Source organism: Hemiscyllium ocellatum, chromosome 10, assembly GCF_020745735.1.
Source record: "Hemiscyllium ocellatum isolate sHemOce1 chromosome 10, sHemOce1.pat.X.cur, whole genome shotgun sequence".
In the NCBI taxonomy this organism is placed as follows: Eukaryota; Metazoa; Chordata; class Chondrichthyes; order Orectolobiformes; family Hemiscylliidae; genus Hemiscyllium; species Hemiscyllium ocellatum.
Window position 1 is genome coordinate 20,842,699 of NC_083410.1, and position 17,707 is coordinate 20,860,405.

Consider the following 17,707-nt stretch of genomic DNA (forward strand, 5'->3'; position numbering starts at 1 on the left):
AAGTTTGACGGGAATAGTAATTTATGATGCAATTGACGGTAAGTGCAACTTGTATGTAGAAGAGTTGTGCTGGATTGGAATGAGAGCCTGTTTATCAATTGGACAAGAATTTGGAGAAGTGGAAGATCCATATAATGCCATGGTCAGACTACATCTGGAGTATTGTGAGCTTTTCTGGACAGCACATCTTTGCAAGGTTATGGCAACCTTGGAAGAAGTACAGCATTGATTCACTAGAACGATAGCTAGACTCGAAGGATAAAAGTAAAAGACGTGATTACACATGTGGATTATATTCCCTGGAAGTGTAGGAATGATTTTACCAAAGTTTCAAAGATACGAAGAATAATAGATGGTGTAGATCCTGAGAAGCTACTTCTGGTATTTGGGGAGTGTAGGACCAAAGAATGTAATGTAAATATTAGAGCAAGACCTTTGAGGAATGGAATTCAGAAACACATCTACAGGCAAAGGGTAGCAGAAATTTAGATCTCTCTTCGAGAAATGGCAAATGCTGTAGGATCATTTATTAATGTTAAAATTGTGATCAATAGATGTCAGTCAATGTTATTATAGTGTTGAGTCTCAGGTCAGCCATGAGCTCTCTGAATAATAGAAGAGCATCAAAAAAGCCCACTCCTGTTCCCGTGAGGTCTCAGTGGCTGGAGAGTGGGACAGTGAAAAAAAAAATCAGACTCCCCGCTTCTGGACACAATCCTGATCAGACTTTCAGGGAGTAGGGGGGACGGTGAAGCATAGGACCTTGAAAATAGTTATTTTGTATTACCTGCAGTGCCATACATTAGCAAGAGTAGAAGTAGGAAGACAGAGGGATCAATCTCTTGGATGAGACCTGGTGCAGGTGAGAGAGCTTCACATTCCTCCTGGGACCAGCTCTAGGGTAGATGCACCTATTCAAGAGATGCAGTTTGCACCTTAACAGTACCAATGACAAGGTTGACTCGTGCGGCTGGAGGGGATTTAAACTAAATTGGCAGGGAAGTGGGCACCAGCATGCAGAGGTAGAAAAGCAAAATAAGGTGCATAAAGCGTAGTCAGAACCAGAAAAGAAAATCGAATTGGAGAAGATCAGGTTGAGAAAGATTACGAGGGATACAAAGACAGGATTAGAATGCAGGTCATGTCATTGCACAATGTATGGCAAATAAGCACAAGTAGCCATACAAGAATACAATGCAGTGGCAATGATGAAAATATGAGTTAAAAATCGTGAGGACCAGGCACTTAATATTCAAGGGCACAATATTCTCAAAGAAGATAAGGGAGGAAAAAACTGAGCTGGGGAAGCAATGTGGATCAAGGAAAATATTGTAAAGATATTGCAAAGGGAGGATGTCAAAAACAAAATCCATTTGGTTAGAGTTGAGATAATTGTGCAACTGAAGCTATTTTATTGGATAGTAAGAGAAAAAGAGAGAAAGAATGAGCAACATAGACAAAGATTGAGGAGATAACTGTAGGGAAATCAGAGATATGTTCAAGTAACACATACTTTAACAAACTAATTGGGACGTTGGTAGAGTAAAGCGTAAGGCGGATGAGCATTTTCTGAACCATGCTCAGAAGAACGTCCTTGACTAATATATTCTCTAACAAGCTAGAAAGGAGGCATTACAGGATCTGCTTTCAGGGAATGAGGTAGACCATGTGGGACAAGTGGCTTTTGTGGGAACACTCAGGAAAGAGTGATCATTAAGTTTTAGATTAGCAATGAAGAAGAGCAAGGAAAGTACAAAAGGTTGGTTAACAAAAATGCGATTGAATATTGCTGGGAAAAGACACTTTATGGAAGCTTTGCAGACTGTACTTCTGAGCACACTTGCAAGATACAATAATGTAAATGGGAACAATTTTTCAGATGCATGAAATGAGAGAGCTGATTGGTTGGCAATTGGGGGAGGCATTGCCATGGAGAATGCATCAGTTAGATGATGACTGACAGTTTACCACCAAATTTTGTTTAAACGTAAACTAAACAGTTGGACTTTAACTGATCAAGACATTGTCCTCAGGAGTGGACTAGAAAATGGTTGTCACATGTTTTGTTGAGTTGAAGCAGGCACAGTGCGTGTTTATCTATTCTTTCTGTCTGCAAAGAATAGGGCCTTGCTTATTAATAAATGTAGGTTCCAGTACACACAAGTGAGCCAACACTACAAGTTTGACTGACAATCTTAAATTGGTGGTCAGAGTAACTGAGGTTCATGGGATAGAAAGGCTAGTGTCAGCTTGGATTAAAAATAAACTAGTCTATGGTCAGGAAACTGAGAATTCTGGTTATTTTAGACTGGAGACTGGTATTAATTTGTTCTCTTCAATGTTACAATGCTAGGAACACTGTTTATTTTACTCGATAGAAATGGCCCAGCTTTTGGAATACATAGAAAATAGTCAAAATTTGCCAATGATGCAAAACTTGCAAGTGTGGCTGATGGTTAATCAATTACAATAGCATGTAGATAGGCCAGCAGAACAAAAGACAAGATGCAGTTTAACACAGAGAAGTCAGAGGGATTGCACTTGTACAAACAGAATAGAGAGAGAGACAATAAAAAAACTGGATGGCTCCTTTCAAAAGAGTTTGCAAGGAAAGATGGACTTGGAAGTTCATCTACAGAGATCTTTGGTGGTGACAGAGAGGTCCATCAGCAAAAAATATATTATCTTGACCTTTCTAAATTCTGTTGCTGGAGTATAAAAACAAGGATGTTACGCTAAATCTTTATAAAGTTCTGGTTAGATTTTTGTACTGCATCCAGTCTGGTCACAACATTTCCAAAAATGCTGTGTGGATCCTTGACAGGCTGCAGAAGAAATTTACTGGAACAGTACCAGGGATGAGGGAATCTAGGGACATGGTTAGGATAGCAAAGTTGATATTTTTTTCTTCTTGGAGAATAGATATTTCCAGAAAAACTTAATGGAGGTGTAAATGATTGTGATGGGTTTATACAAAGCAAACAAAGATGCACTGTTCCAAAAGGCTGATAATCCAAGAACTAGGAGACAGTGATTTAACATTTTGAGCAAGAGATGCAGCAGGATTGTCAAGAAAGAACGTCAAGTGGTAGTGACATGGAACTATGTTGTTAAACTTGAAAGGGCACAGCAAACATTTATAAGGATGCTGCTGGGGTTGAAGCGTTGAGTTATAGGTACAGGCTGAATAGGCTGGAGCTATTTTCCCTGGAACGTTGGACACTGAGGAGTGACCTTATAGAAGTCTATCAAATCAAGAAGGGCATGGAGAGAGTGAATGGCCAAGGTCTTTTCCCCAGCATTGGACAGAGCTAAACCAAAGGGCATACATGTAAGGTGAGAAGGAAAAGATTTAAAAAGGACCTAAGGGGCAACATTTTCATGAGGGGGATGGTACGTATATGGAATGAGCTGCCAGAGGAAGTGGTGGAGGCTGGTACAATTGCAACATTTAAAAGGCATCTGGATGGGTATATGAGTAGGAAGGGCTTAGAGGGATATGGCCAAGTGCTGTTAAATGGGACTGGATTAATTTAGGATATCTGGTCGGCATGGATGAGTTGGACCAAGGTCTGTTTCCATGCTGTACAGCTCAATGACTCTGTGTCTATTTTTGAGAGTGGTAAAATGAATGAATTTGAAAGGAAACTGGATGGAACTTAAGTGAACTAAATCTGCACAGATCGAGTAAGGGAATGAGACTGGTTAGATTGCTTTACGGACATGATGGGTGAATGGCTTCCTCCTGTGCTGTAATTAGAAAACCTGCTGGAAAGTATCTGTTCATGGACTTTGAGTGATGATGGGATTAGACTGAATTGCCTCGGGTAACAAGCCAGTCTGCCAACAGCTGGTGAGCAGCCGCAGTCATTGGAAATACACCCATATCTGTAAGGGTGGAAAAGATCTTCAATAAATACACATTACAAGTTCAGTTAGGATTGTGGGCACAAGAGGAACACTCTTCCAAAAGTAACAGTAACTGTAATTATTCACTGTATAGTCCACAAAGCAGCCAAACATTAACTATAAAACACTTTCATTACTGCAATACAAAATCACAAACGCTGCTTTCATATTGGCCTTATTTTATTGCAGAAGCCAATGGAAAACTGGCTGTAAAATCTTCCGAAACTTTGTGTCTGCAAGGCTGCAGACTGAGTGCCTCCTACACGTAACCAGGTATTATCAGTCATGTGCTCCGCAAGGTCTAGTCTTCAGAGGGACAACTTCAAAGAGAAACAGAGACCGATAACTCTCTGTCCTGCTACACTAGAACCAGTCTGAGGACTACTCCCTTACCTGTTGCATTTTTCTCGTTCCTGGTCACTTATCAATCTAAGCACCTCCCTGCTGTGTGATCACACTCCTGTCTCAGACCAGTCTTCCCAATAAGCCTCAAGGAGTGTTACAGAAGATTTGAGCAGCACAATGGCTCAGTGTTCGATTCTACCCTCGGGAGACTGTCAGTGTGGAGTTTGCACATTCTCCCTTTAACTGCATGGGTTTCCACCAGGTGCTCTGAATCCCTCCCATGTGCAGGTTAGAGTGGACTGGCCATGCGAAATTGCCCATAGGGTTCAGGGAGGTGCAGTCTAGGTGGATTAGCCATGGGAAATTCAGGGTTACATGGATAGGGGAAGGGCGTGGGGCTGTGTCTGGGCGAGATGCTCTTCAGAGGCTCAGTGCAGACTCAATGGCCCAAACGGCCTCTTTCTGCACTGAAGGGATTCTTTGATATAAAACAGTGAGAATCATGTAACAATTTTGTTCACATGACAACTAGCCCCTCCTTCCTCCCTCATTGATCTGTTCATGCTTCTGAAATGAAAGCAATGTCACATTAACAGCTTTTTTTAAAGTCATAGTCATAGAGATGTATAGCACAGAAACAGAGTCTTTGGTCCAACCCGTCCATGCTGACCAGATATCCCAACCCAAACTAGTCCCACCTGCCAGCACCTGCCCCATATCCCTCTAAACCCTTCCTATTCATATACCCCTCCAGATATACCCCTCCAGATGCCTGTTAAATGTTGCAATTGTACCAGCTTCCACCACTTCCTCTGGCACCTCATTTCATACACGTATCATCCTCTGTGTGAAAAGGTTACCCCTTAGGTCTCTTTTATATCTTTCCCCTCTCACCCTAAACCTATGTCCTCTAGTTCTGGAGTCCCCCATCCCAGGGAAAAATTTTTTGTCTATTTATCCTATCCATGCCCCTTAATAAAACTTGAAAGGGTTCAGAAAAGATGTTGCCATTTCAGCTATAGGGAGAGGTTGAATAGGCTAGGGCTGTTTTCCCCGGAGCATCGGAGGCTGAGGGGTGACCTTATAGAGGCATCTACCCTGTTAGCGTCACTGTGTTTCCTAGCTGCTAACAGTTCTGAGGAAGGCTCACTTAACGCGAAACATTAACTATGCTTTCTTCCCTCAGATGCTGCCATACCTGCTGAGTTTCTTCAGCAATTTCTGTTTTTGTTTAATATCTCCAGTATTGCAGTTCTTTGTTTTAATTCCCCTGTAGGGTCCCCTAACAACCTTATATGTTTCAGTATGGAGTTGCCTCGCATTCGTCTGCATTCCAATGAACAAATGCCCAACCTACTAACCTCACTCAGAAGAAAAACCCTCTCTATCCAGGATCAACCTACTGAATCTTCTGTGAACTGCCTCCAATATCAACAATCTTTCCTTAAATAAAGGGACCAAAACTGTTCACAGTATTTTCAGTACAGTCTAACTACAGCATTTGTTTAAGCAAGACTTCTCTACTTTTAGACACCTATTCCCTTGAAAATAAAGGCAGGCATCCCATCTCCCTTCACTATTCATGTTGAACTTCTATGCCAGACTTTTGTAACTTGGACATTAGGACCACCCCAATTGGTCTCTCCTGCAAAGTTCTATGTTTAAAATAATATTCAGCTCCTCCATTCTTTTTGCCAAAGTGCGTAACCTCACAGTATCCCACATTATATTCCAGCTGCTCAGTTTTTGCCCTCTCATTTAACCTGTCTGTAAGTCTCTGCAAACTCTTTGTGTCTTCCTTCACCATTTGCCTTCCACCTTATTTCTGTGTCATCCACAAACCTGACGCCCGTGAACACAAAGTCTCATAAATTACAGTGCGAGCAGGACTTACTGAGACTGCTGGGGCACCACCATGGAAGGTTTCTGCTTGACAGTCAAAGACATGTGGCCCAGCGAATTGATCTTCTGAGGAGGCTGCACCAATCTCTGGGTCATGGTTTGCTGGGGCGCCTGTTGCGGGATGGGCTGAGCCTGGGCCACCGTGTCTTGATTGTTTGTGGGTTGAACGCTGGACGACGTCTCCTCGCATGCTTTACCTTTGGTGCCTGGCTTACACACGCAAAGCTGGGGTCTTAGACACATCCCTCCATTTTGGCACTTTGGAGAACAATTCGCTGTCAGAAAAAGAACATATTTCATTGACAATACTAATGCCAGACTAGAACAAACAGCTATCTGGAAAGTGAAGGACAAAATTAGAGGTGGATTTGATGATTCTTATGATTCTGCAAAGAGTGATTGAGGCAGGTATTAACACTGAATTGGTACAAAATACGCAATAGTGTGTGGAGTACCTCTTTTACTTCTCTTCCACTGTTAAGGCGAATAAAAATATATGAGATGCATACAAACCAGGAGCAGATTTAGAAGCAAAAACAAAAGTTGGTGGAAAAGCTGAGCAGGTCTAGCAGCATCTATGGAGAGAAATCAGGGTTAATGTTTCAGGTCAAGTGACCCGAAACGTTAACTCTGATTTCTCTCAACAGATGCTGCCAGATATGCTGAGCTTTTCCAACAATCTCTGTTTTTGTTTCTGATTTCCAGCATCCACAGTTTGTTCAATTTTTAAAGGAGCACATTTAGGCCATTCAGCCCTTCAAACCCTTTCCACCATTCATTAGGAGCATGGCTGATCTGTTTTCATTCCACATTCCACATTCCCATCAATTTCCAGCATGGAGCTACGAAGAATCACATGATTGACCCCGTTGCTTGAGGTAGGATGACAGAGGAAGATTAAAATTGGATGACCAAGTGAAGCTAACTGTTTTCCACTGCTGCTCTGCAGTAGCAACACAAGTGGCACTTTCCAATAACAGGGTGTAACCACCAAGATATTCTGCCTACCGTACAAAACAGTGACACATTCAATGAGCAATCCCTCGTATGCAAGATTATTGATCAGGCTCACAATGTGGTTCAATAACACTTGCTTGGAGCTATATATGTTCATATCAAATTCAATTCCCATACTGACTGAGATTACCATAACTGTTCCAGCTTCTCAACTTCATCCCTGAGGCATGGTGACCCTCAAGTTAAACTCACCACCAGTAATCTCTCTCTCTCTAATGAGACAGCAGCCCCATGGTGCTCTACAATTTTTTTTAAAAATGCATTCGTTTGTGGGATGGGATATCGCTGCCTGACCAGCATTGATTGCCTGTCCCTCATTGCCCCTTGAGAAGGTAATGGTGAGCTGCCTTCTTGAACCATCCAACTGCTGTGGGTTGACCCACAATGCCATTAGGGAGGGAATGCCAGGATTTTGACCCAAGACATTGCAGGAACAGCAATATATTTCCAAGTGAGGATAGTGAGTGGTTTCCAGGTCAACTTGAAGATGGCGGCATTTCCATATATCTGCTGCTAACAAGGCTAACTATGATGGCATTACCATTACCTCATATGCAGGGAACAACAACATGGCATTTGTAGTAACATGAGATCTACACTTCTGGGGAATGTGGCGAGATTCAGCTGGCAACAAATTGTTCTGGGGAATTGTGACCAGTTGTCAATGAGAAAGGTTTTCTGCCTGCCAACTGCTATGTGATTGGCTCCCAGGTAGCTGAACAGCTTGTGGGTGTGAATGTTTGGTCAGAAGCTGTCAAATCTCTTTTAAAAAAAGGAAGCTGACCTTTTTCTCAGCAGTAAAACCCTGAAGGAAGGCCAGTTTATTCCCCTCAGCAGTTGTTGTAAGCTGTGGCTCTTAACCAATAAATGAGAGGGGTAGGTGTGACCCAGTCACCCTGCAAACAAATGGAAATTCCTGGAGAAGGAAGGTCACAGACCAGCAGGTCCTCACAAACCAAAAGGATCATCTGAGCAAACCCTGTGGACATGGGCCATTGAAATGCCTTCCCGGTTTTTCCCTCCATCCATGAAACCCTTTTTTTACATTTATGTCTGTGTTAGAACAGTTTTACAAAGAGGATTAGAGCACTAACTAGTAAAGGTATATGTTAACTTCTCATAATTTGCTTATCTGCAGCTATCTGTAGGTTATTTTATGAAACAGTAATTCTTGTGCTGGCTTTCTCTCAGCTGGAGGCTAAAGGACAAATTGAGGAATTTCACACACTTTTGTAAGTATCATCAAAACCAGCAGTGAAAATATGGGGGTTCTTGTAAAATGGCAGTGTTCCCTAAAGGATGTTTGTTAAACTATTATGCAAAGGAGAAAGTGAGGACTGCAGATGCTGGAGATCAGAGCTGAAAATGTGTTGCTAGAAAAGCGCAGCAGGTCAGGCAGCATCCAAGGAACAGGAGAGTCGACGTTTCAGGCATGAGCCCTTCTTCAGGACTCTCCTGCTCCTTGGATGCTGCCTGACCTGCTGCGCTTTTCCAGCAACATATTTTCAGCCACTATTACGCAAAGCAAGGCTCCCACGTGGAGTAAGGAATTCAAGAAAGACTGTGAAAGATACGGTGACATCAATTAAAAGGTTGACTCTGTGACCTTTAGGGAGGAACATCTGCTGTCCTTACCTGTCTGGTATACATGTGACTCCAGACCTAGGACTATAGTTTTGACTCCTAACTGCTCCCTGAAATGACCAAGTAAGTCACGTGATTCAAGGGCATCTAGGGATGTACCCTGCATCCCAGGAATGAATAAATGTAAAACAAATTCTAGTTTTGGTCTTCTCTACACCATGGATCGCAGTTCACTTAAACATTAGTCGATGTGTCTTTCAGAAGTTGCAGATGCTCAAGTGAAGCCACATTCCCAGGACTGTGGACTATTCAACAAATGGAGCTCTCCCATTATTACATCTCCAATCCCAAATCATACATCTGCATCATAGTTAGGATAATTCCGGAAGAACATCTGGAGCGGATCTGAAATCCATAACAGTTTCAATTATTTAAGCAGCTGAAATAAAAATGATTTACTGCATTATAATTTTTGACCAGGCTGCTTTTTAGCAACATCGAGGACATGGCTCATTCAGCTGTGAACATTCAGCCCTAAGAGTAATACGTTAATTCCTCTGAATGTAATGAAAGAAAGATCATTTACAGCATGTTTGATTCTTCTGTCTTTATGGAAATCAACAATTCTCCAGACTGAAGTCCAGAGTACTCAGTAGGATCTGTGCTGTAAATCTGTTTGGTTTGGAGGCGGTATTCTGTTCAGCAGTAACTCAAGATCGTCAGACGTCAATGCTCAACATGCAGACACCTGCTCTGAATAGTGACCTAACAATCTGACATGCCATTGAAGCAGTTTTTTTAAAAAACTTCTTGTATCTCAATTTTATTCCATTTCCTGACAGTCAGTGAATGACAGGAAACATTTGCAGACATACATCTGGGGTTCATTTGGGAAAGTATATACAAACCCAGGGCCAACACGGTGCGTATGAAATAAGGCATACATTTCACCATCAAAACAACTGCTTTCCTTGGATTGGTACATCATCATTTTCCATTTCCGGCTCAGGAAGGCCATGAAGGTAACAATTAAAAAAGTTTATTTTGTATATAAAAGTTCAAGATTTGTCATTCGCACTCCAGGCATGCTGTACATGTGCATATTTTAATGGGGTCTTTTTGAATAAACTAAAACTTCCAGATGGTTTAACCTTGGGAAGCAGTTGGGCATTTACTAGCACTTGCCAAAATTGGGTGCGGTAAAATAATGGTTATACCACTCAACTAACAATCAGGTCCCAGAAAGGTGATCGTTCAAATTCCACCATGACAGCTTGAGAATAAGTATATCTGGAAATGATAAACCTCAATAATGGTGACCAGGAACCTCAGATTCCTGTAAAAACCCACTGGTTCATTAATGTGTTTTATGGGAAGAAGCATGCTCTGCTCACTATGTGACTCCAGACTCCACAGTAAGGTGGCTGACTCTGAAATGGCTACATAGGTCAAAGGTAATTAGAGATGGACAATAATTGCAGGTCTTTCCAGTGATGCCCACATCCATAAATTAACAGAAAATAACATCAGGTTAACCAAGAGCTGATCTATTTACAGAATTTGGGCCATCTGTACCTAGAGGGAAAATACAAGGCTCTCACAATTACAAAATAATATTTTGTGCATTCGTTTGTTTATTACTCGAGTTCTTATAAGCAGAAGCATTCTCCTCCTTTGTATGACCAGCACTACAGGAATAAACAGTGGTTTAACTAAATAAGTAGTCATTACACAAGCACAGAGGATCTCTGCTGACTGTGCTGAGGATTTGGAGCATAGTAGTGCAGTTGTTCTACTAATCTGCCCTTTCTCGAAAATGAGTAAATTACGGACTAATTCTGGGGATGCGTTAGGGCTACCCATGACTGGGTGGCACAAAATGGCCGACGGCTGGCCATGCGGTTAGAGCATGTGGGAAAATACATGATTAATAAAGTCTCCGCAGGTAAACAATAGCTGGTCTGTCTTAAATGAGAGAGAATGTGCAGCTGCCAAATGTTATCCGTTGTGAAAAGCTTCAAGAAGGAAGATAAGAAAGTCTGTGAAAACATCATGACCAGGGGCTAGATCATCAGCCTGCCCATCTCTTTAAGATGCTGCACCAGAGAGCCAATCACAGGGAGACAATCCGGCACTGCTGACCAGTTGTAGCTAAAGGGTGTGCGTGCCCTCTAAGGTTTTTAACTGTATATAATCTCAAGTTTCCATGTACCTTACTGCAAAGTAAATCTGAAGCTGTAATGAAGTTGTACCAAAATAAAGTTGGAACTGAATCTACCACCAGACCCGGGCTCTCACTGGAAAACATGAGATCCAGCAGAATGTAAGCTATTGTATCCTCTCCCAAATTGTTAAAGACAACTGAGGATGAACAAATTGCCTGTTCATTAACAGGCTTCAAGTCAGAAAGTTGAAAAGAATCCAGGATGAGCTGCGTGACAAGCTTTCACTTTCTTTCTCATGTGTCACAAAATGGTCCATTCAGCATGTGGTAAGAACATGCTCCACGCAACATCAGCTAATATAACATTGCACTGAGCTGGTTTACAAGCCCTGCAGGAGAGCCATTAATCAAAATCACCAAATTTGCCAAATAGCATGCAAATTAAGGAGCTCTCCACAAGACTTAAGTTCTTATAATTTTTACATTACAATGAATAGCAAAATGAATGGAAATGAAAATTAAACAATAATTAACAGACAAATTATACATCAAAAAGATAAATCTCCGCTTAAATAGAAAATAAACAAAGGTACAAGAACCTTACCCAACCGGAAACACCTGCATCCCAATCTCCATACAAGCTTTCCAGTCTTTCCAACAGGATCTCTAGTTCAACAGCTCTCTCATTTCCCCTCAATTGATTTGGCTCTCGAATTATATTCACCAGTAGCTGCACTCCATTCAGTTACAGTCAGCTCCAACAAGACACATGCCTCTCTCAAAAAGTCATGTTGATCTTAATGGCATCGACTCTCAGTCAGTAACTTTTGAACCAACCAACCAACCAACAGGTCCTCCGATACAAACTCGACTGTTAGGATTCCGTCTTTTTTAGCTCAGGTAATCAATTACCAATGCGTTTCTAATTTTATTTGTACTGCTAAACTAACCTTGAAGCAGAAACTCGACTTGCTCCTAAACACACCAGGAGTTTAACAGTTGTGTTGTGCTATATTTCTTGTTTATATCTGCAGTTGTGTGCTTCTGCCCCTGGCTTTCCTTTGAGCCTGACAACTGTATGGCTTTTGGTCTTAACTCTCTTCCTGTTGGTACTGCTTCTAGGTCAAGGGTAGCCAGGTCACATGGACTATTATTTCTTATTAACCTGGAAAGTTACAAATAAGCCTTTTGCAACTAAAATAACTCTACAGAGGCCGGTATCCTGTCACCAACTCACCTTTTATTTATATCTGAACAGTCCTTGACTTTAGTACTGCCTCTTCAGAGTCAGCTCTCAGAGTGTCAGGATCTCTGACAATCACCTTTTTAGTGCTTATTTCCCCCATAGCATCTATGTTGTGTGTGCGCGCAAGTGCATGGACTCAATGAAGACACTATTGTGCAAACAATTTTATTCAATATTTCCACCGCCACGAAAAACACCCTTGTGGCTAGGGAACCAGTAAGGAGCAAAGCTTATGTGAAAAACATGAAGGGGAGGTGGGGATTATATCAAAATAAAATTGCAGGGGGTAATAAAGCACTCCATCCCCCTCAGGGCTCCTTTTCCCTAAAGGCATTGAGTGTTAGTGGACATCACATGCTACCTCTCCAAGGACACCCAGACATGAACATAACCGCGGAAGAGGGGTAGACAGTCGGCTGAAATGACCTCCAAAATAATAGGCAAATTCAAATATATGTATGGAAATATGATAGATTTCTAATCTATCGCCTTAACCACTCAGCCACAACTGCAGAGCTACACTCCCCTTTTAAATCTATCAGCCAGGGCTCCCCAATTGGACCAAGTTAACAGCCCCAATCAGGGAACTCATATTCTATGAGGTCTACCTGACTGGCCTTGTTACGGTCATTACAACTGATGCAAACCCTTAAGGGGTCTCCTCAAACATTCTTAAAAGTAAGTGCAGATTTCTTCAACATTTTAAATAAATTACAGTACTTGGGTCTAGTTTCGAAGACTGTTTTTAAGCTGAAATTGGGGGGTCAACTTATACACAAGGTATCATTTTCAAAGGGATGAAACTCATGCTTGGCATGAATCAAAAAATGGGTCAACAAGAGCCAGATCTCTATATAAAATAACAAATAACAAAAGGAGAAAGAATTATGGCAATTGTTGAATATTTATCTACAAAATAACTGTCTCTATTCTGCCTGCTACTGAATCCATCTTTTTCTGCTTCATTTTTGGCACGTATTCTGGTACATTGTTGAATCACTATGCTTCCGTTCTGATGACACCTAATTACTCAGTCAGCAATCTTTCGTTCTAGTTGTGGTCACTTGTTCAGCTTTCCTCGATTGGCATACCCCTGTTTTGGTGTAGCCTGTAACTGTGAGGCTATTTTCCTCCAATCCCTGACAAGTTTTTCAGAAACTCAGAGCTTTGCTATTGGCGTTCTTCTCTGCAACATCAATAATTTTTAGTTTAAACTGTGCTGTTTTACTTGTTTCTTCCATGATGCCATTTTGTCAGAAAAACTTGGGAGAGTTTTACAATAGGTTCAGAGCACAACTGTACATGACATCTACTTCTAAGAAGCTGAGGCAACAGCAGGAGGACAAGGCCAAGGGCTGCCATAAGGTATCGTAGATATTTGCATGCACAGGTCAGATATATGTATGTAGATATTACATAAATAAATATACACAGTATATATTTCCTGACCAACATTCAATTTAACAATTTGAAAATCGTGTTGTGCAAACATATACTGGTGGCATATGTGATGACATGGGTATTGCATTTGAATCAAAAATGGGCAAATCATGTCCTTTAAGGCTGCATATATGGCCAGGAAGAGACCCCTGAAAAGCTAGGGTCGACATATATACAAAGTATATGAAAATTACCAGATTTTTGGCCAAACTAAGGGGTCAACTGAGACATTTGATCGACCTTTACATGAGTATATACGGTACAAGTGTTTTTAATTGTGCTGTTTCCCGGACCATGGCATTATTTAGGATCAAGGTAACAACAACTGCTGTCAAATTCTATTCTTGATGTTGCTTAGGTTTGAACCAACTGCCAAATGTTGGGAGTAGCAATAGCTTTGTACTGTTACTTATCCAGAGTTGATGGTGGGCCAGGACTTACAGCAACTGAGCAGTACAGTGATAGATAAAGAAGAGGTGTTGAAAAGGCCAGCAGGCGATGGCACCCTAGATTGTTGAGAGAAGAGAGCAAATTGAAGGGCCATTGACAGTAATTTTCCAGCAAGGTTCACAATGCTGTAGTTTACCGTAAACAAAAATCCATTCAATCAGCAAACAGTGCACTGTAACAAATATTCTACATCTATTTTTAAAACTCTCCATAAGCTACAGCAAATGGATTCATGACCAAAACTATTACAATATCTCTTAATAAAAGCAAAGGTTTTTCCAGCAAAATGTAGCACATGCAGTACAGTTACTTACAACATAATTAATAGTTCTCCAGAAAAATACTGAGTACAGGATCACTCTTTATTGCAAATTATGCACCGAAGACCCATCATGAACAATTATAGGTATGATTCATCTCCATCGAGCCTCCATCAATTTTCCCATTGTTGATGTCAAGCTGACAGGTCTATAGTTTCCTTTGTCCCTTTTTTAAATCATCGGTGTCAAATTTGTAATCCTCCAGTCCCCCAGGAATTACCTTGTGTTCGGACAGGCCTGGAAAATTTCCGTCATTGGTTCTGCAGTTTGCCCCCTTACCTCTCAGCAATCTAGGGTGCATCCCCTGCTGGCGTTTTCAGCACCCCTTCTTTATCTATCACTGTACTGCTCAGTTGCTCAACACACACATTTTCAACAGGGCCATTGTCATCATCTGCTAATTTGTAAAGATAGAAGCAATATATTCATCTAGCACCTCTGCTATATCCTTTGCTTCAGTGAGCAGCTTATTCTGCTTGTTCCTTGTATGCCCCATCTATCCTTCACTAATCTTTTAATAGTAATATGCCTGAAGAACACTGTTATTTGATTTAGTATTGTCTGTCCATCCTTTCCTCACGCTTCCTTCTCTATTTTAGCTTTAGCCTCTCTCCTGCATTTGAGATTTCTACTACTACTATTATTCCAGAATGCATCATATACCTTCTTTTTCTTCCTTACTTTATCATCAATATCCTTAATCATCCAGTTACTCTAGGTTTGGATACCCCATATTTATTTCTCATGGGTAGTGTGCACCGTACTAAATCTCTTTTTTGAAAGTCTCCCATTTTTTTATCCACTCTTTTATTCACCAAAATGCATTTCTAAACAATCTGCTCCAGTTCAACTTTTTGACCATTAAAATCTTCCCTTTTCCCATTTGGGATTTTATCCCCTTCCATCTTAATGTTGAACCTTTTTATATTATGATCACTATTTCCTAAATGTTCCCCATTCTGATGCTCTCTACTTGACCTGCCTTATTTCCTAAGACCAGGTGCAGCACAGCTCCTTCCCTGATAGGAATGGGAATGTACAGTTCTAGAAAGTTCTGCACACCTTACAAGAATGTCTCCCCTTCCAAGCCCCACAGACGACCTTGTTCCCTGTCTACCTGAGGGTAACTGAAATCATGACTTGTTTTGCAGGTTTCAGTGAGCTGCCTACAAATGCTCTCTTTTACCTCCTCCCCACTACATGGAGGTCTTCCTGTTTCTCACCTCTAACTATCGAGATTCTAGTTCGGGAACTGCATCTTGTTCAAAGGCTGAGCTATTACCTTTAACCAAGAGCACTGCAACTCCTCCTTTTTTACCCAACCCGTTTCTACTGAAAGCATTAGAATCTGGGATATTCAGTATCCAGTACTGTTCTGGCCACAATCAAGCCACGTTTCTGTCAATGCTCCTATATCATATCGCCATCGAGCAATTTCTGCTTCCAGCTCCACAGATATGTTCACTACACTCTGTGCATTTACGCATGTACAACTTAATGCTGCCCTTATCACTTTCTTGATCATTGGAAGGTGATCATTTTTGTGTTCACTGTCAACACTCTAGCCTTCCTTCAATTCCTTCTCCCCATTCCCCTCCATCTCTCTTTTAATCTCCCTGCTACTTCCAAAACTAGGCCCATTAGTCAACCAACCCCACCGTCTCAGTTTACAAGTTTAAATCCATCCCCACTACGCTATTTACTCTCTCAGCCTACAGATTAGTTCCATTTCGGTTCAGGTGATTCTCATCTTTTCTGAACAGTTATCTCCTTTTCCAAAAGTGATCCCAATGTTCCAAAAATCTAAACCCCTCCCTTTGATGATATCCCTCTCGCCACATTTGTTCCTCCCTGATCTGCTCTCACCTAAATGCTGGAGCTCATTGCTCACAGGTAGTATTTCTGAGGTTACTATGTTGGAGGTCCTATGTTTCAACATACACCCTAACTCCTGAAACTGATCCTGAAAGATCTCCACGCTGTCCCTCTCTATGTCGGTGGTTTCCACGTAAACCACCCTTACCAGAAGCTTACTTAGGTTTTCTGTTCTGTTCTGAAGACCTGCAGCTGGGAGGCAAATCAGCTGATCATCTCTACTTTAGCTGCAAGCAATGGTGTCACCTTCTGCAACCCATTGACTTTACAAACCAACTTCTGTAAAAGTGTGAAAGACAGGAAATCACCACCTACTTATGAAGCCAAGATGAGCAATTCCTTGTTCAAAGTTTACTTCACTTCAAAGGATTCCAGTATTGTACCAATTGAGAGATCCTCATCCTTCAAAGTATCTCACTTCACAACTTCAAAGTCTGAACTGTTCACACTTGTTATTGTGCAGTGATAAAATATCTCAGTATTATGTTATGTTTCCTCATGCACTCCGCAATACCTTGATGGGCAGTGAAACATGACTACCCACCATCCTCAATCCCCACATGTTACACCCATTAATATAAGGTGGAAGAGCAAATTGAAACTTAACCAATAGTGTCTTTTTGCATTCAGCGAGTTGTTGCAATGCAGTATTTAAGGAAATATAGTAATTTTTCACATAATGTTTGCGGATTTAAGCTTCTTGAGAAAATGCCTTTTTTTTAATCAGCAATCTGCTTATCTTTGATGCTGAGCTGTCCTCAATAGGACCATTCTTGTATTCACTGTGGCGAAGTTGCCTCGGAGTCACAAGATTCTAGGATCAAGTTCAATTCCAGGGCTGGAGCCAAAACACCAGGCTGATGCTACAATGCAGTCCAAGGGAGCGCTACACTATCAGATCTCTGACCTAAACTGGGGACCTACCTGCCATTGAAGAAAAGCAGGGGAAATATCAAGAATGTTGCAACCCATCACTATCCCTCAATAAATGATTTGCTCACTTTCACATTGCCGCTTGTGGAAGCCTAGTTTACATTCTGGCTGCTGCATTTTCCACATAACAACGGCGACTACAGTTCAAGTGCTTTGCAGCAGCTAGAGGTCATGAGGGGAGTTAGGTCTGTGTTATTGTGTCGATCATTTTTCCCTTCATATAATTGTTAACTTTGCCACTTTCAAGTGGCTTGCATCTCTAATATGAGCTTGTCCAGTCTTCACTACTGGAGCACCTCAGAACATAGAATCCATACTCCGTGGAAGCAGGCCATTTGGCCCATCATGTCCACACCGACCCTCCGAACAACATCCCACCCAATCCCTGTAACCCTGCAGTTCCTATGGCTAATCCCTCTAGCCTGCACATCTCTGGATACCATGAGCAATTAAGCATGGCCAATCCACCAAACCTGCAAATCTTTGGACTGTGCGAGGAAACTGGAGTACTCAGAGGAAACC

At 41.5% G+C, this 17,707-nt stretch overlaps 1 protein-coding gene across 5 annotated transcripts in view; it reads right to left on the reverse strand.

The window, feature by feature from the left end:
• The window catches only part of ltbp1 (latent transforming growth factor beta binding protein 1), a 371,964-nt gene that overhangs the window by 336,347 nt on the left and 17,910 nt on the right, over window positions 1-17,707 (reverse strand). For all 5 annotated transcript variants that reach the window (XM_060831324.1, XM_060831322.1, XM_060831326.1 and 2 more), the window contains exon 3: window positions 6,149-6,431. In XM_060831324.1, coding sequence (XP_060687307.1) covers window positions 6,149-6,431 — 283 coding nt within the window. The remainder of the gene's footprint in view (window positions 1-6,148; window positions 6,432-17,707) is intronic.